At 46.8% G+C, this 25,651-nt stretch overlaps 1 protein-coding gene across 1 annotated transcript; it reads left to right on the top strand.

Moving 5' to 3' along the window:
- Nucleotides 1-3,417: 3,417 nt before the first annotated feature.
- On the top strand, nucleotides 3,418-4,203 carry lrrc3b (leucine rich repeat containing 3B). Its single transcript, XM_056298875.1, has one exon. The coding sequence runs from the start codon at nucleotides 3,418-3,420 to the stop codon at nucleotides 4,201-4,203; it is 786 nt and encodes a 261-aa protein (XP_056154850.1).
- The last annotated feature ends 21,448 nt before the right edge of the window (nucleotides 4,204-25,651 follow it).

Raw genomic sequence — 25,651 nt, 5'->3', positions numbered from 1 at the left:
TCTGTCTCTCCATCTGATGGTCTATCTCTATCTATCTGACTGTCTCTCTATCTGTCTGTCTCTCCATCTGATGGTCTATCTCTATCTATCTGACTGTCTCTCTATCTGTCTGTCTCTCCATCTGATGGGCTATCTCTATCTATCTGTCTGTCTCTATCTGACTGTGTATCTCTCTGTCTGTCTCTCCATCTGATGGTCTATCTCTATCTGTCTGTCTCTCTCTCTATCTGTCTGTCTCTCTATCCGACTGTCTGTCTGTTTGTCTGTCTGCCCATGACAGTGTTCAAGTCATCTCATTTTCTGCACGATGTCTGCACGGTGAACACCTCCACCCCATGCCGGAGAACCCCTCCCCTGCCCTCCACCCCCCTCCCCTCCCCTCCCCTCCCCCTCCCCTGCACCCCCTCGCCTCCCCTCCCCACCCGCTCCGTCCATTTCTTTGCTTTGACTGGGAGGAGAGGGATGTGACTACGGACCGACGAAGATTCCTGTAAAAAAAGAGTAACAGCAGATAACAGGCGTCCGGGCTGCAGCGCCAGACCGTGGCGGTGGTCTTCTGCCGAAGCCGCGGGCAGGTGAGGGTCCCGTGTCGCCTGTTGCTCTCACACGCCTGGACGCGTGTTCTCGGCGCTCGCGTCGTTTCTACATGTTGACCAGACAGTCTGTGTGGAAATTCTGTCCACGCCGATCGTGCTGAACGTTCAACCCGTCTGCAGAGCGCCTGCAAGGCTTTATGTCTCTGAGCCGTCCGCGCCGGCGTTCCCCACCGTCACGTCAAGGCTTTGACTTGGCGTCTGCAGCTCAGGTAGGTTTGGGTGGCTTTTTGGTGGACTGGTACCAGAGGTGGCTGCTCAGGGGGAGAGCTGGGCTGTGTTTGCAGCGGCTGTCTCACGGCTGCGGGGGTTTGACTAGCTACGTTACTGCTGTCATACTTGTTGTACAACGCACGCATAGGGGGCAACAGCCGCACTCTCCAGTCCTCCATCCATCCATCCATCCATCCTCCTTCCAGCGGGGCTCCCGAGTCCGGCACGCCGCGGCCGGGGAGCGGGCTCGGCGTGCACGTTGGTTCCGCGTCTGCTGCTTCCTGTCTCCCGTGAAGTAAGGAGGCGACTCTGCTCGGTGTGTTGATCCCATTCGGAACAACGGCCAAGTTAGAAGAAACGACGCGTCACGGTCACAGATCGCTTCCGACGCGCAAACCGGACACCGCTTCCCGGCCAGCTCCCGCTGCCGACGTGCCCTTCACCTTACCTACCGAACCGTACGAGGGTTTGAATATCTGACAAAGTTTCCATTCGTCCGAGTGTTTCCGAGAGGAAGTTCGATTCGTGCCAAAATGCTTGATGACCCCAGAATCGCGTGGAGATTTTTTTTTAATAAAGCCCAGTTAAAACGTGCGCGTTTATCGCCAATCAGGCTCTGCGCGTGGCTGTCAGTATCGTCCATCATTCGCGAGGAAGACAACGCCGCAACTATGGATACAAGTGGATCGTCTGTTGGCATGAGGTGTTGTCTCATACTGTAGATGGATCTCAGCAGGTTTTAGGCCTCGGGAGTTCAAACACGCCTTCATACTGTAAACCACTAATAAGACCCATTAGCCCCTAAGCTAATGGGTCTGACCCTTTAGCCGAGCGGTTAGCGACGTCGCCTTGTTGTGCAGTACACCCCGTATCGAATCCCGCACCTGGCAAGAAAATAACCGGTTACATTAGTGGCAGCGGTGGGATCCGGAAGTGTGCAGATCCTCAGAAGTCTCTTCGGAGCGCGGGAAGAACAACGCGCGAGGGCGCGCTTCCGTGGAGGGTGACGACTGTAAACTACTAATACGGCCCGTGTCTGAACCTTTAGCCGAGCGGTTAGTGACGTCGCCTTGTGGTGCAGTACACCCCATATCGAATCCCGCACCGGGCAACAAAATAACCCGTTACTATACGTTCTGTTTTTACAGTCCTGATTTACTCTTTACGCTTGTACATGTGACATGCACACAGAGCACTTTGTGTATCTGGAAATGCCGTCTTTAATTGTTGGCACCCACATAGCATGACTGTCATGTTAGCATGCGGTGCAGGACCCTTGGTGCGATACAGCCAGAATCATGCCCGATTCAAAAGCACAAAGGCAGAGCTCCTGGATGCAGAGCAGCAGCTGGATTAGGAGCGTAACGTGGGTCTGGTTCTCCATCAGGGAGCTGGCCTCGGGAAACACAGACGCTCCCGTACCTCTCTATTCCAAGAACAGCAGACCCTGCGTTGTGCTGCTGCGTGTATGTGGACGCTACGATCTGCCAGGGATGGATGATGGGACCTTCCAGAAAAATCAATAAGCCTACCTTTTAAGAGCATGTCCAATTGCCAGGCAGTTGGTGTTGTCATGGCTGAATGGAGTGTAGGTGTATCTATCGGCCTTTTCCACGTTGCTTATCGTCTAAACGCCGCTCACGAGAAGTGTCCGTTGACACTGTTAAGATTTTGTTTTTTGGGGGGGGGGAGTTTTGGTGGCTAAGGATATCGAGGCTGCTGAGTTTTGAGCAGAATGTGTGAGCGCCTCGTATTGTGTTGGCTTGTTTCTGGCATTTTGCAATCTGCCTGGAGTCTACGAGGCCTTTTGTAAGCAAAAGAATTTGTTGTGAGGGTGGATTTAGTCACCTGTGAGTTCCACTTTTCAGATAACATCTCGTTTTTACCTTCAGCAACTCCTGCCAGCATGTAGACAGAGGTGGACATCTAATCAATAGATATTGAGTCCGGCTGAATATTGTTTATCTTCTCTGTGGGGGTAATGCTATTGTTAATCCCTCGAAGAAATCTATCCAAGACATGACTACTACTACTACTAATACTACTACTACTACTTTTGGCTGCTCCCGTTAGGGGTTGCCACAGCAGATCGATCATCCGTTTCCATCTCTTCCTGTCTTCCGCATCTTCCTCTGTCACACCAGCCACCTGCATGTCCTCCCTCACCACATCCATAAACCTCCTCTTTGGCCTTCCTCTGCTCCTCTTTCCTGGCAGCTCCATATTCATGTCATCCAAGACATGATTCTTTCTTATTATTCTCACAAAAAACGAACACTATCACTGCACAGATGATATATGATAAAAAAGACTGATATTTATAATCATTTATTTGTAACATCATGTCATGGATGGCTTTCCTCTCATTTCATGAGGTCAGCTGTCCTTGGAAATGATGTGCAGCACTATAACCACAGTGAATTTTCTCACCCTGACTTTTTGTTTATCTTGTTTTAGGACTGAACATACGGCATGCTAACACCTGATCATATTTCCTTAGTTGCACCGGAGAAACGCTGAGGGGCTTCAGTCTCCAGTATGAGATGTGCCTGAGTGACCAGAGGTGGGGCTACTGGGGCTCCCGGCGGGATGCTGCTGACAGCCGGTCAGTATGAGTCTGCTGGACTTGTGGCTGTCCCGCTCCATCCCCATGTGCCTGCTCCTCCAGAGCCTGGTCCTCATGGCCCTGTGCTTCCCCTCGGCCAGCATGTGTCCCAAGGGCTGCATCTGCCAGCGCACCGACCCCCACCTCCATGGACTCAACGTCACCTGCAGCCAGTCTCGACTGAAGGAGATTCCCACCGACCTCCCAGTTGACACAGTCCTCCTGAGGCTGGACCACAACCAGATTGGTGCTGTGCCAGACCGCGCCTTCCAGGGTCTCAGGCTGTTACGGGAGCTTAACCTTTCTTACAACGCGGTGGAGACCTTGGGGGAAGGCGCCTTCGTCGGCGTGGAGGCTACGTTGCAGGTGCTGGACCTTTCCTACAATCGTATCACTAGCGTACACAAGGATGCCTTCACGCGACTTAAGGCCCGCGTCATAATCGATGACAACCCCTGGCACTGTGACTGCGCCCTCCAGCAGGCACTGGGCGGCATGGCCCATAATCACGAGGCGGCCGCCCGAGTTCTGTGCAGGAGTTCGGAGCTCCGTGACCAGGAAGGACGACCCTTCCTGGCTGTGGATACTGACCTCTGCAACCTAGCCAAACGTACCACTGACTACGCCATGCTGGTGACCATGTTTGCCTGGTTCGCCATGGTCATTTCATACGTGGTTTATTATGTACGTCAGAACCAGGAGGATGCGCGGCGTCACCTTGAGTACCTCAAGTCTCTCCCCAGCAAGCCCAAGAAACCCGATGAGGCTGACGACATCAGTACTGTAGTCTGACACGTCAAGCTGACTGTACACCACATGAACCCGTATGAACACCAGAATGACTATGTGATAGGACTCGAATGTGTTTACTATTTGAAAAGTCAAGGTGAAGCTGAGTGAGGGTCTAACCTGTTGAGAAAACGTTCTATTTTGGAAATTTTGTCATATGTCCCTACACGAGATTATTCCAAACGGTATTTGAATTGTGAAAGCAGGAGCCACCCCACCAGTATAGGAACAAAACAGACACCGTCTGACGACCATGAAAACGATAATAACAACGCTTTGAAATTTTGAATCTCAGGTTTAAATTTTGATAGGATATAAAGTCTTTTTTTAGATGATAATCTTGGAAATTCGTAAAAAAATCTTTTCTAAGGCATTACCCTAACCCCATCTCAAAGAGCCTTCGGTTGCTATATGGATGACAAAGACCATCAAAAGATTCGTTTTTAAGGTATTTCCTAAAACCTCCGTAGTGTACACAAACCTGAAGGTATCCTATTTAAGACTGGACCCCTTGCAGATACAAAGATGGACACTGAATGTAAATTAAAGGCAGAACTCATCTGCACTGCCTTCGACAGCAAGTGACAATCTTATCCGAATGCCTTCTGGCAGCTATTCTTGCATGGTATATTGGGTAGGACGGGAGGCTTCTCAGTTATATTTTTGCAGCTGTCCCCTGATTCAGTGGGAGTTGGTTGAACCTGAAGGTTTTATAAGAGTAATACTCCGTCACGTGTCACGGAGGGCCGTCAGTGTGCAGGTTCTCATGGCAGCCCAGCTCTAAACCATCTAATTTCACAGATTAAAAGCCTCGCTCGCGCTGTAAAACAGAATTGATCTTTATTACATGTCACGCTGTGCACTGTGACAAAATTAAAATCTCAACAAGTCGTCCAACCCATACGACCACATAGGTCGTTTGCTCCCACCCTCTAATACGACTCACGGAAGCGCTCCCTAAATTAGCGCCCCTACCGGTGGCAGGAGATATGCCACAGATAGGTCGCGATAAACTGCTTGTACAAACGAAGCGTGGGGTCGTTTTTTTTGGTGGAGGAGCGTCTCCTATGATGCTGGCATTGCTCTGCTTGGAGAAAACAAAAGAAAGGGAAAGAAAAAGAGGATATGGACTTAATCGCGGCAGTATGGGCTACATTCATGTCGTCAAAGAGGATGCATTTTTTTCCCCTTTTGTTATGCTTGTTTTGGTATTCCAGACAGCATAGAGAGCCTCATTCTGTCTTCACAGTTCAAAAAGTTTCGCCTCATTTCGAAGAATTTTTCCTCTTTGGAGACATGGCTGTAATGAACGTCTCTGCTGCTGTATTTACATACACGTCCCACGTGCGAGCATGACGCCCTTTCCAGTCCCTGGCCCTGGGACCAGCTCATTGGTGGAACCGTGCTATATAGAAGGTTAAGCCAAAAGAACTTTATCTGAGCCTACAGTCACATTTGTAGGAGGACGTAGGGCCTGTCACACTATACGAACCAAGACAAGCCAAGGATTTTGGCCGAGACACAAGACATTTATCTGCTACTCAAAAAAAAAACAACCATGACCCGACTGGCTGCAATTGCACAGTTGTGAGTAGGCTTTTACACACCTTCATCCACACAGGGGAGGACTGAAATCAAATGGTTATATGTTGGATTGGAAGGAAAACCTGCATGCAAATGGCTCTCCGTGGCACGAGTAAGTATCAGTGGTTTACAAGGTAGAGGTGTGGACTCCAGCCACATGACTTGGACTTGAGTCAGACTCAAGTCACAAATTTGATGGCTTGACTTGATAAAACTGAAAAAGACTTGACTTTAACTCCAATGACTCATGACTTGACTTGGACTTGAGCCTTTTGACTTGTTGTTGCTGTTGTTGCTGTTGTTGAAAGACTTGATACCTTCTCCAAGCTCAAAGATAAAATGCTCTTAAAAAAGTGGTTAGCCAATCAGCTCTTCATTTCCATAAGTACAGATCCACTTTGAATCAATCCGAAAAACAGATTTTAAAAAGAATTGATGGTTTGCTGAAATTTAGTGTATTAATCAGAATCAGAATAAGAATCAAGTTTATTGGCTATGTAGGTTTGCACATACATGGAATTTGACTCTGGTTTCGTGGCTCTCTCAGTGTACTTAACATAGAATAACAACACTACAACACAACAACCTTCAGATATGTACACAATGATTGATTTATACAGGGGAAATAGGAGGCGATAAAGTGCAATGGTGCAGAGAATATATCAGAGATGCTGAAATAAATGTTAGCAGGTTACCTACTTACACGCATGAGGTAGATAGACATAACAGAGCATACCAGTATGCTACGTACAATGTACAGTACAGTATGTACAAACTAGTTGGATTTATTTGACAATGTCAAGCGTTCATTTGAATGACAGCCTGTGGAAAGAAACTGTTTCTATATCTGGTTGTTTTGGGGTACAGTGCTCTGTAGCGCCTACCGGAGGGGAGGAGTTGAAACAGGTTGTGACCAGGGTGTGATGGGTCTGCAGTGATGTTGCCTGCCCGTTTCCTGACTCTGGGGATGTATAAATCCTGAAGTGAGGGCAGGTTGACACCAATGATTTTCTCTGCAGACTTAACTGTCCATTGCCATCTGTCCCTGTCGTGTTTGGTGGCCAAACCAAACCAGACAGTGATGGATGTGCAGAGCTCAGACTGGATTCTTGCAGTGTAGAAGTGAATCAGAAGTTCCTGAGGCAGGTTGAACTTCCTGAGCTGGCAGAGAAAGTACATCCCCTGCTGGACCTTTTTGATGATTATGTCTATGTTGGATGCCCACCTTAGGTTCTTGGAGATTGTGGAGCCCAGAAATCTGTAAGTTTTCACTGCAGACACCATGCTGTTGAGTATGATGAGGGGGATTAGTGTTGGGGGGCTCCTCCTGAAGTCCACTGTCATCTCCACAGTTGTGAGCGCGTTCAGCTCCAGGTTGTTATGGCCGCACCAGAGGGCCAGCTGATCAACCTCACATCTATATGCAGACTCATCACCATCCAGGATAAGGCCAATGATGGTTGTGCCGTCCACAAATGTCAGGAGTTTAACAGACGAGTCTCCTGAGGTGCAGTCATTTGTGTAGAGGGAGAAGAGTAGAGGGGAGAGCACACATCCCTTGGGGGTACCACAGTGCTGATTGTCCAGGTGCTGGATGTGATTTCTCTCAGCCTCACCAGCTGCCTTCTGTCTGTCAGGAAGTTTTTAATCCACTGGCTGTTACAGTGAGCACAGATATCTAGGACGATGGTGTTGAACGCTGAGCTGAAGTCGACAAACAGGACCCTTGCGGATGTCCCTGGGGAGTCAAGGTGTTGGAAGATGTAGTGCAATCCCATGTTGACTGCGTCCTCCACTGACCTGTTTGTTCAGTAGGCAAACTGCAGGGGGTTGAGCAGGGGGCCTGTGATTTCCTTCAGGTGGGCCAACACCAGTCTTTTGAAGGATTTCATGACCACAGACGTTAGGGCAACGGGCCTGTAGTCATTTTATCCTGTGATACAGGGTTTCTTGGGGACCGGGATGGTAGTGGAGCTCTTGAAGCAGGAGGGGACTTCACACAGCTCCAGTGATCTGTTGAAGATCAGTGTGAAAATGGGGGCCAGCTCAGACTTTCAGACAGGAGAGTGACACGCCATCCAGGCCTGGTGCCTCCCTGGTCTTCTGTCTCTGGAAGATCTGGCGCATGTCCTCAACACAGATCTTGAGTGTTGGTGGGGGTTCAGTGAGGAGGGGAGAGTGACTGGCAGGGAGTGCAGTTGGTTGTGTATTGTGGCTGGAGAGGGTGCGGGCTGTGAAAGTTTGCTTTTCAAACCTGCAGTAAAACTCATTTAGGTGTTCAGCCAGTTGATGGCTCCCTGCAGTGTGAGGGGTGGTCTCCTGTAGTTGGTAATGTCTTTCAAACCTCTCCAGACTGATGATGGGTCAGTGGCAGAAAACTTGTTTTTCAACTTTTCAGAGTAGCACCTTTTTGCCACTCTGATCTCATCCGTGAGTGTATTTCTGGCTTTGTTATAACAAATTCTATCTCCACTCCTGTAGGGTTCCTCTTTGGCCTGATGAAGCTGCCTGAGTTTTGCTGTGAACCAGGGCTTATTGTTGTTGAAGGTACAGTAGGTTTTGGTGGGCACACACTTGTCCTCACGATAGCTGATGTAAGATGTCACAGTGTCATTAAGTTCACCCAGGTCTGTAGATGCCGCCTCAAAAACACTCCAGTCAGTGCAGTCGCAGGCCTGGAGCTCCAGTTTTGACTCATTGGTCCATTTCCTCACAGTTTTAATCACAGGCTTTGTAGGTTTTAGTTTCTGCCTATAGGTTGGGATAAGAAAAATCAGAAAGTGATCAGTGAGGCACAGGGCTGCACGGGGGACAGAGCGATAGGCATCCTTTAATATTGTGTAACAATGATCCAGAGTGTTTTAGTCTCTGGTGGGACATTTAACATGTTGTCTGTATTTTGGCAGTTCGTGACTGAGGTTTGCTCTGTTCAAATCCCCAAGGATAATGAGTAGGGAGTTGGGATATTTGCGCTCCATGTTTGTAACTTGATCAGCCAGGTGTTTTAATGCCTCTAACACAGGCCTGGGGTGGGATATAGACACTGACCAGAATATTCATTCATTCATCCATTCATTCATCTTCAGCCGCTTCTCCGGGGTTGGGTCACGGTGGCAGCAAGCTTAGTAGGGCACTCCAGACGTATCTCTCCCCAGCAACGCCCTCCCGCTCCTCCTGGGGGATTCCAAAGTGCTCCCAGACCAGACTGTAGTGCCTCCAGTGAGTTCTGGGTCTACCCCGGGGTCTCCTCCCAGTTGGCCGTGCCCGGTAAACCTCCAAAGGAAGGTGCCCAGGAGGCATCCTAATCAGATGCCCGAACCACCTCAACTGGCTCCTTTCGACCAGAATAAACCAGAATAAATGATGAAAATTCTCACAGTGAATAGAATGGTTTACAGTCAGTGGAGCGCTATTATAACTATTATTTTGTTAACATTTTGGAAATGGCATTAAATTTGACCAAGAGTACATAATGACTTGTTTGGAACTTGAAACTCAAGGTGAAAGACTTGGGACTTGACTCAGGCAGGGCTCAACTGCCAAGACTTAAGACTTACTTGTGACTTGGAAAACAATGATTTGGTCCCACCTCTGTTACAAGGTATAGGAATGACTTGGTCCCACCTCTGGTACAAGGTATAGGAATGACTTGGTCCCACCTCTGTTACAAGGTATAGGAATGACTTGGTCCCACCTCTGTTACAAGGTATAGGAATGACTTGGTCCCACCTCTGGTACAAGGTACAGGACAGACGCAAGCCGTATGAGGCGCTATTTTGCTGCGGGGAATGAATGAATTACAAGTTCAGTCTGTCCACCATATCTTCTGTCCTATTTGAAAGGATTGTATGCTAGTCAAGGAAAGAAATCTTGCATAGGTTACCTTTATAGCTGTTTATAGACTTTTCCCGGGGCAGCTGTAGGATAGAAAGGAGTCCAACAGCGCTATTTTCCCTCAGCCGTTGCACTTGCAGCTCACTTATTGACTCGACATTCAAATATAATATAGAATTCACAGCTTCGTCTGTCATAAGACACCCTATAGGATTAACAGAGTTTCACACTGAAAGCTTTCCAAATAAATTACATTTTTACACAGGTGAAGGCTGATACGTTAGATTTGACTCTAATCAAGATGGTTTCCTCTTACATGTGTATAATATTTTAAGGTATTAAAGCCCCAGCTATTAAGTATGAAAAATAAAAATAGTATTGGCTAGCAACATTGTGCATTTGCAACGGGGCAGTCAGCCAAAAGCCACTGCAATGAAGAACAATTCAGGAAAATAAAAAGCTTCCTAGTTTTTATCACATATCAAGATGCTTGTAGTTTAATTTATAACAGTGAATATCTCACACTCTCAAATTATTCATAAAGGTTGGAGTGTCTAGATTCATTCTTGAACCGCCCTGAATTTTCCCCACAGACCCGGCCTCAGGCAGCCCTGGCCTTTTAATAGAACCATACGACAGTAAACGGGCTTAACGAAATCCAAACCTGGGTCGAGGATGCGTGATCGAATGCATGCTTATATTTGCTGTTTTTGTTGAAATAATATACAGTAACTCACAAAGTTCTACCAAACGCTGCCATGATGCACAAAGTTCATGAAATGCTTGTTTGGAAACTGCTCTTGGATTATTATTATCGGACTATTATTGGGTTATATTTTGTTAAGCATGTTGTGCAACCTCTTGCAGGGGGTTCTAGGGACATTTCGACATGTTGAATCTGTTATCTTTCTTTAGTAAGTATATATTACATACTGGGGAAATAGCTTCATCGTAGGTGGTTGTTGCCCAAAAACCAACTTGTTTATTGCACTAATGTAAAAGCAACACTTGGCAGTGATAGCTGCAAGCTAACTTGCTTCTTCTGGGTATTGACACTAATCAGTTTCAGATGTAATACCACCCAACTGAACTGTGCCGTAAGAGAAAGAGTCCAGGTTTGTGAACGTTGACGTGATATGAAATGTGCGAACTGAGACCCTGTAGTGTGTATAGTTTACATTTACGACAATATCGTCAAAACCCGCGGGCCCGCCGTGAGGGCCTAAACTCACCATGAATCACTTTACTTAGCTTATATGAATTTACGGTTTACAAAAGTGGTCTCAGATCAGAAAGGGGATGAAAATTAAAAGCTGTACTCTTGGCCCTCGATGGACCGAGGCCGTGACTGCAACTGTACAGTACGTTTCTTCTGTTAGTTCATGAAACCTGTGTGTGTTGTTGATGTCCGTAGTCAGCCTGTACTGAGTCAGCACCTGTCTGTGTAGATCTGTTAGGATCAGACAGGTAAGCACAAGGGTCCGGGCTCAATGTCGGCTTCAACAAGACTCTTCTTGTAGGTACTTTGTGGTTAGTCAAGTCCCTCGGCAACGTTGTTAGTGATAACTGTGACCTTGATAATGCCTTCATACCTTCCCAGCACAGACAGAGTTGTTTTTCATGCAACGCTACTTGTGATTCCTGAGCACATTGTTGTTCATTTTTTCTTAAGCTGCATTTGATCCAGTGAGCTTCATACAGGGCCTGCCGGAGGGGGCGACGCTCTGCAGTGCTGCAGATGGTCGACGAAGAAGTTCAACAATGAGAAGTCAAGACAAACAAGCCCCGTGTGCAGAAGGCAGATGCATTTAACATGTCCCTCCAGTAACACCGTGGACAGTCATGCACCATGCAGCGGGAGCAGGGAAAAGTGCTGCCGTCAGTGTCTCAGGCGGCTTCCCTGCGAACACCGGCGCCTGCTAAAGCATCCCAGCAGAGGATGCATGGACAGGAGTGCCACGAAATGAGAAATTCTCACAGAGTAGATTCATCCATACCTTTTAACATTTTTACTTTTACATGACGACGTTCACAAGACCCCCCCCACAACACGAGAGAAAAAGACTTGACATGCTGGTGTCCATCCATTGAGCTTATCCCAGCAGTCATTGGGCAGCAGGAGGGGAGACACCCTGGACAGGCCACCAGTCCATCGCAGGACATACTGGCATTTGGGTGTTAATGTGCTTTATGCGCTGTGGGATTTTGTTTGGATTTGTCTTCGACTTACAAAAAAACCCCTGTGCATTTATGATTGTTGAAACAATGATTAAGGGAGAGAACAGCAGAAATGCGTGTAAATAGGAATGTGAATGTTTTGTAAATACTTGGGATCCCTTTAATTTGTTGTGACTGAATGTGCAGCCCTGAGCCGTGTCTTGCAGAGGTGACCTCGTGCTCCTCACGCCAGAATAAAGAGTCATCTGTAAAATGCATGCACATGTATAATGAAGCACAGTGTAGCCAAGGATCAGAGAGAATTTACAAGTGCCTGAATACTTCTCTCGCTCTTTTCCTTTTCATTTTTTTTCTCCCTTTTGCATTAATACAGATTTTCATCCTGGATTGCTTCCAAACACAATGCTTCCTCAATCCACGACTACTTGTATTTTTGCATTTTCATGTTTACTTTTCAAGTCTCACGCAAAACATGATCCCTGTCCATGTCGAAGCTGCAGAAGTGAAGCTCGCCGCTGGTTTCTATGAGCGGGGAGAGCAGCACGTGATGATGGTTCAACTCCCATTTCTGTCTTCTGTGACGAGTCAGACTCTCTGCTGCACTTCCAGCTGCACATGTGAAAGTGTGAAGACCTGCTCCCACGGGACCACGGGCAGACTTGACATGCAGCAAATGAATTAAAGGAGATATGCATCGTCCTGTGTTATTTCTTTTCTTAATTCAACGCTGCTGCTCCTGAGTAGACCGCTGAGATGTAACACCGCTTTCATTACGGCGAAGATGAAGGACGTCTCTATTCCTGCATCATCAGATCTTCAGTGAGGTGTCCCAGTTTCATCTTCTAGCTGCTCTTTGGTAAACCATGTCACAGCAATCCTGTACAGCCCCTTATGTAACATGATTACTGTAGTTTAGAGGATTGGGGGCCTTTTTCCAATAAATGTTTATGCTTGTGTGATGAAATTCCGCACAAAATGTCTTTTTGTTGAATAGGGACATCAACATTTACCTATGACGAGATGATCTTTATGCAGATGAGGACATCCTGCAGGAAGCATGTTCCTGCATGCTGATGGGGCCTGTCAAGCTGTGTCTTAATGACATCACTGGCTTTCTCAAATGAGTCAAGACAACACCGCTGTCCATCATTTCACTCTTGTTTTTGATCATATCAGTCTGTTTTCCCTGCACACATGGTTGATGTGGACCAGATGATAGTAATATGAACCACAGATGAGACTGAAACTAACCTCAAACACCTGCATGTGCTTCACTAATACCACCTGAAATATGTAAGCACATTTTTATCAGAAAAAGATGCAACGGTGAAACGAGTTAGAGGAAAAACATGTGTTATGACTGTTGAGCAATTCCAACATGGTTTGGGTTTATTCTTCCAGCTCTAAGACACTGTATACTTCACAACCCAACTTTTTTTACATTACTTTTTTTTAACTAACCATGTCAAACACACTGTGTTGGACTGCTGCCCTGTCCAGGGGTTGATTGCACCCAATACTGGATGGGTGTATGGATGGATGGATGGATGGTTGTGTAACCCTCTTTTCTTGGCTATACTGTGTAGAAACCACACCAGTCCTCTGAATTCAGGGTAGCTGCTGCAGGCCCATTTATTTTAAGCACAACTCAGTTCTGGCAAAATCAAAATGAACATATTGTGGTCACATATTGTCAGCTCAACTCCAGCCCAACCCTGTCGCCATCGTGTGACGAAGGGCTGTCTACTGCTGATATATACACTACCGTTCAAAAGTTTGGGATCACCCAAACAATTTTGTGTTTTCCATGAAAAGTCACACTTATTCACCACCATATGTTGTGAAATGAATAGAAAATAGAGTCAAGACATTGACAAGGTTAGAAATAATGATTTGTATTTGAAATAAGATTTTTTTTACATCAAAATTTGCTTTCGTCAAAGAATCCTCCATTCGCAGCAATTACAGCATTGCAGACCTTTGGCATTCTAGCTGTTAATTTGTTGAGGTAATCTGGAGAAATTGCACCCCACGCTTCCAGAAGCAGCTCCCACAAGTTGGATTGGTTGGATGGGCACTTCTTTGAGCAGATTGAGTTTCTGGAGCATCACATTTGTGGGGTCAATTAAACGCTCAAAATGGCCAGAAAAAGAGAACTTTCATCTGAAACTCGACAGTCTATTCTTGTTCTTAGAAATGAAGGCTATTCCATGCGAGAAATTGCTAAGAAATTGAAGATTTCCTACACCGGTGTGTACTACTCCCTTCAGAGGACAGCACAAACAGGCTCTAACCAGAGTAGAAAAAGAAGTGGGAGGCCGCGTTGCACAACTGAGCAAGAAGATAAGTACATTAGAGTCTCTAGTTTGAGAAACAGACGCCTCACAGGTCCCCAACTGGCATCTTCATTAAATAGTACCTGTTAGAGCCTGTTTGTGCTGTCCTCTGAAGGGAGTAGTACACACCGGTGTAGGAAATCTTCAATTTCTTAGCAATTTCTCGCATGGAATAGCCTTGATTTCTAAGAACAAGAATAGACTGTCGAGTTTCAGATGAAAGTTCTCTTTTTCTGGCCATTTTGAGCGTTTAATTGACCCCACAAATGTGATGCTCCAGAAACTCAATCTGCTCAAAGAAGTGCCCATCCAACCAATCCAACTTGTGGGAGCTGCTTCTGGAAGCGTGGGGTGCAATTTCTCCAGATTACCTCAACAAATTAACAGCTAGAATGCCAAAGGTCTGCAATGCTGTAATTGCTGCAAATGGAGGATTCTTTGACGAAAGCAAAGTTTGATGTAAAAAAAATCTTATTTCAAATACAAATCATTATTTCTAACCTTGTCAATGTCTTGACTCTATTTTCTATTCATTTCACAACATATGGTGGTGAATAAGTGTGACTTTTCATGGAAAACACAAAATTGTTTGGGTGATCCCAAACTTTTGAACGGTAGTGTACATACATAATAAACACAAAACAAAATACAGTAATAACAACTGGTTCAACCAAAATAAAACTCGATCATATAGTTTACAACAGTGTTAAATTTCACTTCTTAATGTAAACATTTTACATAATAACATTCCCTGAAGCCGTTTGTATTAATATGAAATGAATGTAACTATATGCACATCGCAGAGAATTTATATTCAGCAAAACAACATACCTGGCAAAATCAAAATGAACATATAGATGTTGTAGTCATGTATTGTCAGCTCAACTCCAGCCCTGTTCGTAAAGAAATGGAACAAATGTTAGCTAGCACATGTTATTGTTAAATATTAGCTAGCAAATGTTAGCTAGCAAATGTTAATGTTAAATGTTAGGTAGCAAATGTTAGCTAGCACATGTTCATGTTAAATATTAGCTAGCACGTGTTAATGTTAAATGTTAGCTAGCAAATGTTAATGTTAAATGTTAGGTAGCAAATGTTAGCTAGCACATGTTAATGTTAAATATTAGCTAGCACATGTTAATGTTAAATGTTAGCTAGCAAATGTTAATGTTAAATGTTAGCTAGCAAATGTTAGCTAGCATGTGTTAATGTTAAATATTAGCTAGCGCATGTTAATGTTAAATGTTAGCTAGCAAATGTTAATGTTAAATGTTAGCTAGCAAATGTTAGCTAGCATGTGTAATGTTAAATATTAGCTAGCATGTGTTAATGTTAAATATTAGCTAGCGCATGTTAATGTTAAATGTTAGCTAGCAAATGTTAATGTTAAATGTCAGCTAGCAAATGTTAATGTTAAATGTCAGCTAGCGGAGAACAACGGCGGCCATTACAAAAACGTCATTAGCTTGTGTGAACGTTTCGTGAAGTTTAACAAAAGAAACACAAAGCATGGAAAAATATTGTGCATATGTTTATACAACGATTGCCGTAACTGGAGTGCACTTTTATCAATTTTATAACACTTTTTCTAGCCATGTTTGGAGGGAGCTCTTTAGGACAACATACCAACTCTGTCGCCGTCGTGTGACGAAGGGACAGAGACGTTATTATGTAACGCACGTACGTGACCACAGCCGCCACCACTAGGAGGCGCTAAGTGAAAGATCCCAGGTTTCAATATGGGGAGTACAAGAGAAACTCAATATATAAAGAACAATAACTTCATATATTTTGCCGAACCTCAACAAGTTTACAACATGTAATATCCATCTCTGTTACAGATGGATGGATGGATGGATGGATGATGGATGGATGGATGGATGTCAAACATTAGAGTCATATGGGTTCAATTGTTCTCGAGATTTCAAGTGTAAATCAAATATTTTTGTGGCCTCACATCAGCAACAGATCATTCTCAAATTCAAATTCTCCCTGTGATAAAATGATTTTTTAAAAAATGAATAAGTAGAACAAAGCCGTATGCAAGCCGCATACTGATTTGGCAAAATTTTACATCGGATGTCCTTCCTGACACAACCACTAACCCTGTGGACGGGGGCACATGTAAAATGCTGGATGCCATCCCAGTATTCATGGACTTGTCCCCATGCCTGTCACCAAAGCCATCAGGTGATAGTCAGAAGTCCAACATAGTTTCTTCTGGAGTGAGAGTTTACCAGCTCATGACTCGCTGCAGGGGGTCAATCTTTACCACCGGCCCATATCCATCGATTAATCCATATTCATCCAGTTACATTCGGTTTTTGTGGAAATCAAAAGTCCAATATAATCTCTTCTGGAGTCAGAGGTTACCAACACATGACTCACCACAGGGGCGCAACATTTACCACTGGCCCATGTCCTGGTATGAGTAGATGAAGGGCCTCAATCTTTAGCACTGGTCCATATCCATACTGATGAACTGGCGGCCTGTCCAGGGTCTCTCCCAGCCTGCCGCCCAGTGACTGCTGGGGTGGGCTCCAGCATCCCTGAGAGCAGGATAGGCGGCTTGGATAATGGATGGAGGGATTTATGGATTATTTAAAATGCAAAATTCTATTTCCTGCCGACGACAAAGGATCGAGGATTAATCAAAAACTGACCACTATATATGGAATAGTTAAAATCTCGTATGGGTCTGTGAGGGCAATTCATATTTGATGTTTGCTTACTTTTAATCTTTCTCATGACCTTACATCGCTTAGGTGTGTAGTAGAACAAAGGTGGTCTTATAAAGTGTCTCTCCAGGTGCACAAATAAGGGCCTATTGTTCATTGTTGGCTGTATGGGGGACTCACTGAGTGTAGCAAGTCTGCACACACTAAATGGAGAAGTGGCCTTGGTGGGTGAGAGCTGGAAGACATGAGATAAGGTGGGGAAGAACAGACAACTGTCCTATAAGAGAGACTGGACTGTATTGACCGGAGCACATTCAGGCCCCTGGGCTTGGATGCGTCTGTCCATGAACATATATTAAAATCGTGTGACAACACTGGAAGAGATTTTTGTCTCGTTCCTCATTTCTGTCAGCGTGGAATTCAGTAATTGCCATGACAGGTCTAGAACTCGACGACTACTTCGCACAACTGAGCTACCAGGCAGCTCCAGAGCAGACTTGGCCCCTTGCAGAACAACGTTATCCTTATGAGAAAAACACATTATGGAGAAAACCCATTTCCCCCATCCTGTCGGGTTTTTATATTTATGTGCATGTCTCTCGTGCTCTCTCCCTGCAGAAGTGCTGTCTTGTGTGACTAATGAACTGGTTTCCTTTTGCTCTTATTGAATTTAGTTGCACTAAACCACAAAAGATTAATGTTGAATAAAAAGTGATTTCTAATTCATGATGGCAATGTTTAACCAACTTGAGATGCCCGACTCCCGTGCGTCATGAGCTATGAGGTGCCCGGGAAACCATCTTCATGATTTTCCCTCTCTACAATGTATTTGCAGCCACAGCACACCAAGTCTTACTCCCCCTCTGACAGCACAGACACAATTTCAGTCCTGTGTTGATCAAATCCCACAAGGAACAAGGGTTTATAAGATCTTCAGGATCCAGGAACTATTTACTGTCATGTTCATCTACGTACTTGCGTTTGTCCCAGCCCACAACAGTGCACCACAAAAGATAAAATCACATATCCAAAATTTCCCAGAAACGACAACACCAAAAACATACAAACACAGAGAGAACAAAGCAAGAAAACACAAATAGTTAACAACACGGTCACTCAGTGCAACACAGTACAAAAATGTCACTGTCCAGAGAACGAACACCAGCCAGGATGCCTCTCGGAACTTCCGGTCTGCATGGGCTAGCAGTTAGCTTAGCCTGCCCCGCTTCCGCGTCCTGTCAGACCGCCCTCGGTGTTTCCTCTTCGGGCACAGCTCCAGGCAGGGCCGTGGTCCCTGGGCCCACAGGACGTAGCAGACCAGCTCCCTCAGCCGATCCAGCGCCAGCTCTCCCCGCCATTAAACAAAATCGACGATCACAGACACAAATTCTCGCAAACTTCACACGATGACACAAACTTAGACGTGGACGTGGACAAAGACACTGCATAGTCGGTTCTGGGCAAACGTGAGTTCGCCCCACCATGTTCCCACCCTTTCCTATTTCGTTTGCATTCATGGGGGGGGGGGGGGGGCTAACAGAACAGGTTTTAGACTTCTGTGATTAGGTGGAAACCAGGGACAGATGCTGTCAGCAGAGCTTTCTAAACACCTCTGCAGGGCCATTAGGTAGGACTTGCAGGGCCTCCGTCAGTGTGGCAGGTGATGTGAAGTGGCCTTGGGTAGCTGCAATTCAGAGTGACAAAATTGGGCTGCACCATAGTCCAATTGGAGATGTAAGCTGAACCTGAATTTATCAAAATATCAATTCTCGAGGTTAACCCTTTGTCACAACGAGGGAGGCACTGTTCTGAACTATTTCTGACCATTTTGCATGATTCAGGATGAGAAAACAGTTTCGTTTTGTGCAGCAGTCTTGAACGCACCGCCAACAGAGTCGTTTTCTCTTTGCGAAAAGAGAAGAATTGGGAACATAACGCCCCAAAATCACCAATCCTAAAATCCAGTCACAGCTGAACGACTGCTGCTAGCCAGCAGCCTCGGTCAGCTGACCTGAGAACGGGGTGGCCAACCCGTTCTTATCAATGTGGACTCAGTAAAGCCAAGATGGGTAAAGGCTGTAAAATGTGATGTCTAGTGTCCTGTTCAAGTGGATGGCATTGGGTTTTTTTTATCCATTTCCAAAACTGACACCCCAACGTGTCCTAGGAGGCCCCAATGTCAGGGGAGGGGCCAAAGGTTAGAGACCCCCCAGGGTCAGGTAGGGGTTAAGAGTGACGATGCGGCCTGATTACAGGCACTGGTGCAGCCAGGCTCAGCGTGGACCGGTCCTCTGCGTGTGCTGTCATTAGCTCATACACATGCCCAGTCTGCAAGACACGTTATGCAACGGTTTCCCTCAGTGCACACAAACATACACACACAGAGGGGTCGCCAAAATGTAAAGAGTTGCTGATGTTAATGCTAAAAATATATATATATATAATTTTCAGCAGTCTTTTCCTACATTGAGCAGTGCTGATCAAATAAAGTAGAGTGGCTCCTGTGAATGAGGGGAAATGTTGAAGAAATACAGCAGAAGAGACCCCTTTTGCAAGAATGTGGCTGCTGCAGTTTTGTGTAAGGGAACAAGTAAAACTGTTGAACTCCATCTCCCTTAAGACGTTTCAGCGCGTGTGCAATAACGTAGGGTTTTTCCAAGAATCAGGAATATTTATTTATTTGTCGTTTCATTCCCCTGGGCCCACAGAATGCAGCAGACCAGGCTCCCCCAGCCGATCCAGCGCCAGCTCTCCCAGCCATCAAACCCAGACACAAACAGACGCAGACGTGGACAAAGACCCTGCCTGCATGGACGGTACTGGGTGAATTCACGCCGCCATCTTCCAACAAGAAGAAGCCTAACCATCATAAAGGGGATGTTTATTTATTGTTCACTTAACCTTTATTTAATCAAGAAGGTCTCATTGAGACAAGGAGTCTCGTTTTCTGGTTTAATGACAACATCCAGGTTTCGACTGCATCTTCATCAGGAATGCCAGATCCTTTCCCCATCCTGTCTCGCCATTGAACACTGTTGGAGCAGATATGGGCACAGTGTGTGGACTCTTTTGTTTTCATTCTGATGCCCTGTCTGTCCTGCACCTCATTATTCAGTGTGATGTGGGTGCTTTGCTTTTTGTAAGTCACTGCCTACACACAGTAACATTTGGGCTGGGCAGCACCAGAGAGCCCAACCTGCATGTTCCATGTTGGACCTCTGTAGGAACCCTGAGTCTGACGGGGTATACAGATGGGACCAGCTAACCCCCCCTCCCCCCATGGACCGCTAGCCTACCTGGTATGATGAAACAATTCTGAAGGCAGCCAACGCATGGCCATGCCCCAGGCATGATGCACACGGCTCCTGTCTATCCTCCGCCAGCATAGCAACCCCACAGCCCACACACATCACTCCATCTTCTGAGCTTTTCCCTCCACAGCTTTCTTTTTACAAAGAAGACGCTTTAACTGTGGTGCTGGTTTTTTTTTAATGTATATATTTTCGTTATTTTGCATTTGCGCCACAGCCGACTGCTTCACCCCACCGAGTTTTGCAGGAGAGTGGAGACCTTAGGCCACTCTGCAGCCTTGGAGACCTTAGGCCCCTCTGCAGCCTTGGAGACCTTAGGCCCCTCTTCAACATAAAGGTGGATGGTCTGAATTCTTGTAATTGATGCTTTGTTCAGCAATGTTGCGTTTTGGGGCTTTCGAAGTCACACGTTGTAAAATAAGAACGCATAGACAGAAATGTCAGAAAAACTCATTAGATAGAAAAACGAGAGAGCTTGGTGTGCTGCGTCCGGTGGGCCCAAGGACCCCGGAGCTGCGCCCGAAGAGGAAACACCGAGGGCGGTCTGAAGCGGGGCAGTTCCGACAGTCATCCTGGCTGGCGTTCCTTCTCTGGACGGTGGAGTTTTGAGGCTGTGTTGCGCTGGGAGGACTGTGTTGTTAACTGTTTGTGTTGTTGTTGTTGTTGCCTTGTTCTCTCTGTTTTTGATTGTTTTCGTTGGTAGTGTAACGATCACGGATGGACAGGCTTGCTTAGCCCTTGGCTAACGAGTCGGACCCTTTAGTTGACTGGTTAACGTTGTCGCCCGCGGTGCGGGAGATACGGGTTCGTGTCCCGGCTGTGGCGACGGGTCCCGGGCTGCCCCCCAAATTCGCTACATCGGTGTCAGAAGTGGGATGCGCGAGGACGCGCTTCCCGAAAGAGGGGGGAAGTGTAACGTCCATGAATAAGTAGACACCTTAGCTGACGGTATGGAATCTTTTAGTCGAGCGGTTAGCGATGTCGCCCGCGGTGCGGAAGATACGAGTTCGCGTCCCGGCTGCGGCGATTCCTGTGGTTGCCCTCCTCATTCGCTACAGTATTGTTTCTGGAGGATTTGGATGTGTGTTTTGTGTTGCACTGCTGGGGGGGGGGGTTCGTTTCTTTTGTGTACTGTCCCTGATTCCCGATTCCTGAAGTGCTCACGCCTCATTCCCATCCCAACAGCATGCTGTGCATTAAATGGACCGCCCTCCAGTGGTCGTACAATACTGCATCAGGATTTGTAGAGGCGTCATTAAGTTATGTAAAGCGTACTCTGGTTTGTGTTCAGTCTGAAAAGCAGAGGCCATTGCACCACCCACAACACTGCCTCTTGTGCTGCAGCAGCCTTTTTTCTGTCCAGTAGTGCTTCATGTCTTTTTCCTGCAGGTCGGCGGTGTTGTTCTTCCTGGATCGGAGCCTGCTGCACGTGGGATGACCTGGGGAAAGCTGAGCACGGCACACCTGTAATAGCAACACGTGTTTAGTTATTTTCACACTTGCTGACTATAGCTTGCTTCTCACTCAAGCGCTCGACTTCCCGACTTCCCCGAGGCCCAGAGTGCCTGGGAGGTGTGAAACCTCGTTTTAGAAGAAGAAAATTAGCTCAACTTTGAATTAACTTGCTGCGACGCGTGAGGGGAAACATGACATTATTAATGGAGTCTGTGACAGCACGCCAAGCGAGAAGCGACATCTGAAAATATGATTAAAAAAGGAACCGGGGGAGCTGACGACATCCAAGAGGACATGTGCAGCCAGCATGGACATGAGACTGAGGGTGAGAGTCTGGCGCACGAGCTGCAGAGCTGCAGGAGCACGTGGGCATTCCACGGAGGAGCGAAGAAGAAGAAAAACAACACATTTAGCCCCAGCACCAAGCTCTACAGAGGAGCGAAGAAGAAACAACATATTTACCCCCGGCAACAAGCTCTACAGAAGAGCGAAGAAGAAACAACACATTTACCCCCAGCACCAAGCTCTACAGAGGAGCGAAGAAGAAACAACACATTTAGCCCCAGCACCAAGCTCTACAGAGGAGCGAAGAAGAAACAACACATTTACCCCCCAGCACCAAGCTCTACAGAGGAGCGAAGAAGAAACAACACATTTGCCCCCAGCACCAAGCTCTTTCTGTTCATAAAAAGGCAAACACGTGACACGGGGAGGGGGCTCGGACGCTGCAAGGAACCTCCCGTTTGAGTGCCTCGTGAAGTTCCGTCTGGTTGTTCAACCGCGAACATCACGTGTTGTCCCCGAGCTCCGTAACGGCCTTTCATATGGAGGTTAGCAACTTGTACCGTCGTTTTTAAATACGAGCAGCAATAGCTAACACTTCTTCTGCCAAATCTGCCGCCGGTCTGCGATACTGCTTCCGCCGAACACCGGAAGTACTACCCATAATCGTTTCCCCAGTGACCGCCCCCCCCCCCAGGAAAACCGTGGATACATTTCCTGAGACCCTTCAAACTTTTCTTTTTTAAAATTTATTTTTGCCCCCCTCCCCTCCTTTTTTTCCTCCCCAATTATACCAGGCCAATTACCCCACTCTTCTGAGCCGTCCCGGTCGCTGCTCCACCCCCTCTGCCGAGGAGGGCTGCAGACTACCACATGCCTTCTGACAGTAAAGACTTTCACCAGGGGGACGTAGCGCGTGGGAGGATCACGCTATCCCGCCCCCCCCCAGTTCCCCCGAACAGGCGCCCCGACTGGCCAGAGGAGGCGCTAGTGCAGCGACCAGGACACATGCCTACATCCGGCTTCCCACCCGCAGTGTCTGTTGGGACGTCCGACCAAGCTGGAGTTAACGCAGGGATTTGAACCTGCGATCCCCGTGTTGGTAGGCAACGGAACAGACCACCACTGCTACCCGGACGCCCCAAACTATTTTTTTCTTTGTGGAAGAGAGGACCAGCAACTCCCTGACCGAATCACTTCAGCCAGCCTCCAGTAACAGCGCTGGTTTTTAGCACCTCATGCCTGACTTTGGAAAGTTTATTCATCGGCTCCATTTTGTACAGTCTCCAGCATGCACCGCCCTCGCTGTGTAGGTTTGTGTAGGTGGTTGGAGAGAAAACTCGGCTTTTCAGCGCCGCACTAGATGATGTATACTGAGGAAAGGAGCGCGTGTTGACCGCGGAGAAGGCCAGTTCCTCTCCGTCGGATATAATGAACAGCAAAACAAAGCTTTGTGAAGGGCCTTGTGCTGAAAGTCAAGCTGCCAATTACCATTCCTGTCCTCTCTGCATCTCATTCCCCCCGCCGCCGCAACACACTGCTTTGTGAATTATGCTTGGGAGAGATGAAAGTGTGTGTGTGTGTGTGTGAGAGAGAGAGAGGGCTGATGCTACAGAGGAATCATCCTGCTCGGTTCAGTGTGTGTTCTGGCCAGTTTGATAACTGGGGAGGCAGCGTGAGTTTTCTGCTGGTAGCAGTCCATGGCAGTGATTTGATCATCGTCTCCGCTGTGCATCTCATTTTGACAGATATCCTGGACAACACAGTGTGCACACGCCGACAGAGCAAATTGCTCACACTGCCACAGTGATCAAAAACACATGCAGCAGACCGGGTCCCGCCGCTGATCTGCATGCCAGCATTCAACCGGTTTCGCCTCCCTACGGCACGACATCACCGGAGCTGAACTTCCACCACCGCACGTCTCATGAGGTCATTCCCAGACAGCACTCCGGATGTGGGCCACTTCAGGCAGTGATGCGGCACTGATGGTCTTCTTCTGGCCCTGACAACATGGGGATGTGAGCCTGAAGTGGCCCACATGTATAATAACAAATATGGCCCAAATATGCCAAATCACATGTGGGCCTCTTTTGCCAAAGATGCGGTGCTCTGGGCAACATGTGGTCTGGATGTGACCCGTGTGGTAAATGGTGAATATGGCCCAAATATTACAAAACAAATATGGACCACCTCTGGCAAATAAGTGGCACATGCGGCATTGCTATGGCTTGGTTCTGGCCCAGATCTGGCAAACAGGAGCGGACCAGACATGTTTCCTGAAGTCATTCCTGTAATATTCTCAGACCAAAAACAGGATTAGGCAATTTTCCAGACATGACTAGCTGGGAAGAAATTACATCTACTTGCAGTATGGCTAAATGAATCTGGAAAATTGTTAGTTCTATGATATGCAGGCGTATCATCGACTGTTGTTGAGGGATACTCCTGAGGGCTTCTTGCACAAGTGATCTTCACAATAACATTCTGTGACGTGGGAGGTTTTCCAGCTTGAGGCCTGGGAATGTTGACTTCTCAGCAGGCCTAATTCGACGACCCACACTGCAGTAAAAGAGCTCCTAGGAGATAAGCCAAGAGGAAGAAAAAAAAATAATGTTACACGTCAAGAAGGAATCGATACGTTCAATTACTTTTACATAAGACCAGAATAGAATGATGGTTATTCAAGGGACATTCTTTGTTTTGTTTAATCATGTCAAACGCCTCCAGGTGTGCAGGATCTCTGGGGCCTCGATCGTTTGCACGTACAAATGTGTTCCTTCACACTTGTGGAATTTTTTAGCTCTGCAGTTTGTCTCAGAGACCCATTAACCCTGAATTTAGACACCGACTGGTTAACACGGATGTCTTATCAAGCCCGGTGACTGCTCGTTGCAAGAGGTAGAAAACAGATGTTAGGGGGGAGGAATTACAAATAACCATCAGGCTTTGCATCTGCTGTCAGATAACCTCGAGAGCTAAAAAGTCCCAGGGGTGTGTAAGAACAAGTTTGTACCTATATACAGAATCAGAAACACTTTATTTGTTGTTTCATTTCATGCACGTGCCAACATGAAATGAAACGAAACGAAACATGGTTTCCCCCAGCCCACAGCAGTGCAACACAAAGACCAAAACACACATCCAAAAACTACAAGAGCACACATATATCCAAACTAATACACATATCTAAACTTAAAAAAAATCACTGTCCAGGAGAAGGAACGCCAGCCAGGATGACTGTCGGAACCGCCGGTCTGCATGGGCTAGCAGTTAGCCTAGCTTGCCCCGCTTCCGCGTCCTGTCAGACCGCCCTCAGACCGCCCTTGGCCCAGGGCCCACAGGATACTTCAGAACAAGCTCTCCCTTGCCGATCCAGCGCCAGCTCTCCCAGCCATCAGACGAAGTCAAACTTAGACGCAGACATGGACAAAGACCCTGCATGGACGGTACTGGATGAGGCCGCCGCAAACGTCAATTTGCGCCGCCATCTTGCCACCATATACCACCCGTCTACGAACGATTGATGAATGAGGCCAAGTGTTTCCAATTTTTTTTTTTCATGCAGTTTTTGATGTGACCATCACCACCTACAGCCTGGGACATGTTGGGGTCTGTCATGATGGTCTGCACACATGGATTCATGTCTACTTCACATACAGAGAGCATGAACCAAAAACGTGGTTTTACACATAAATAAGTAATGACAACTAGGCTTTTTATGCCCACCTGAAGGAAGCATCAAAGGGAGAGGGAAGCTGCAGGACAGCTACGCATCCACCTAGGGAGACAA

Source organism: Lampris incognitus, chromosome 18 (assembly GCF_029633865.1).
Source record: "Lampris incognitus isolate fLamInc1 chromosome 18, fLamInc1.hap2, whole genome shotgun sequence".
Taxonomy (NCBI): domain Eukaryota; kingdom Metazoa; phylum Chordata; class Actinopteri; order Lampriformes; family Lampridae; genus Lampris; species Lampris incognitus.
The sequence above is the reverse complement of the archived record's forward strand: the minus strand, read 5'-3'. Positions and strand labels throughout refer to the sequence as shown.

Excerpts from the sequence above, each read along its gene's own strand:
- lrrc3b (XM_056298875.1), top strand. The coding sequence starts at position 3,418 with ATGAGTCTGCTGGACTTGTGGCTGTCCCGCTCCATCCCCATGTGCCTG.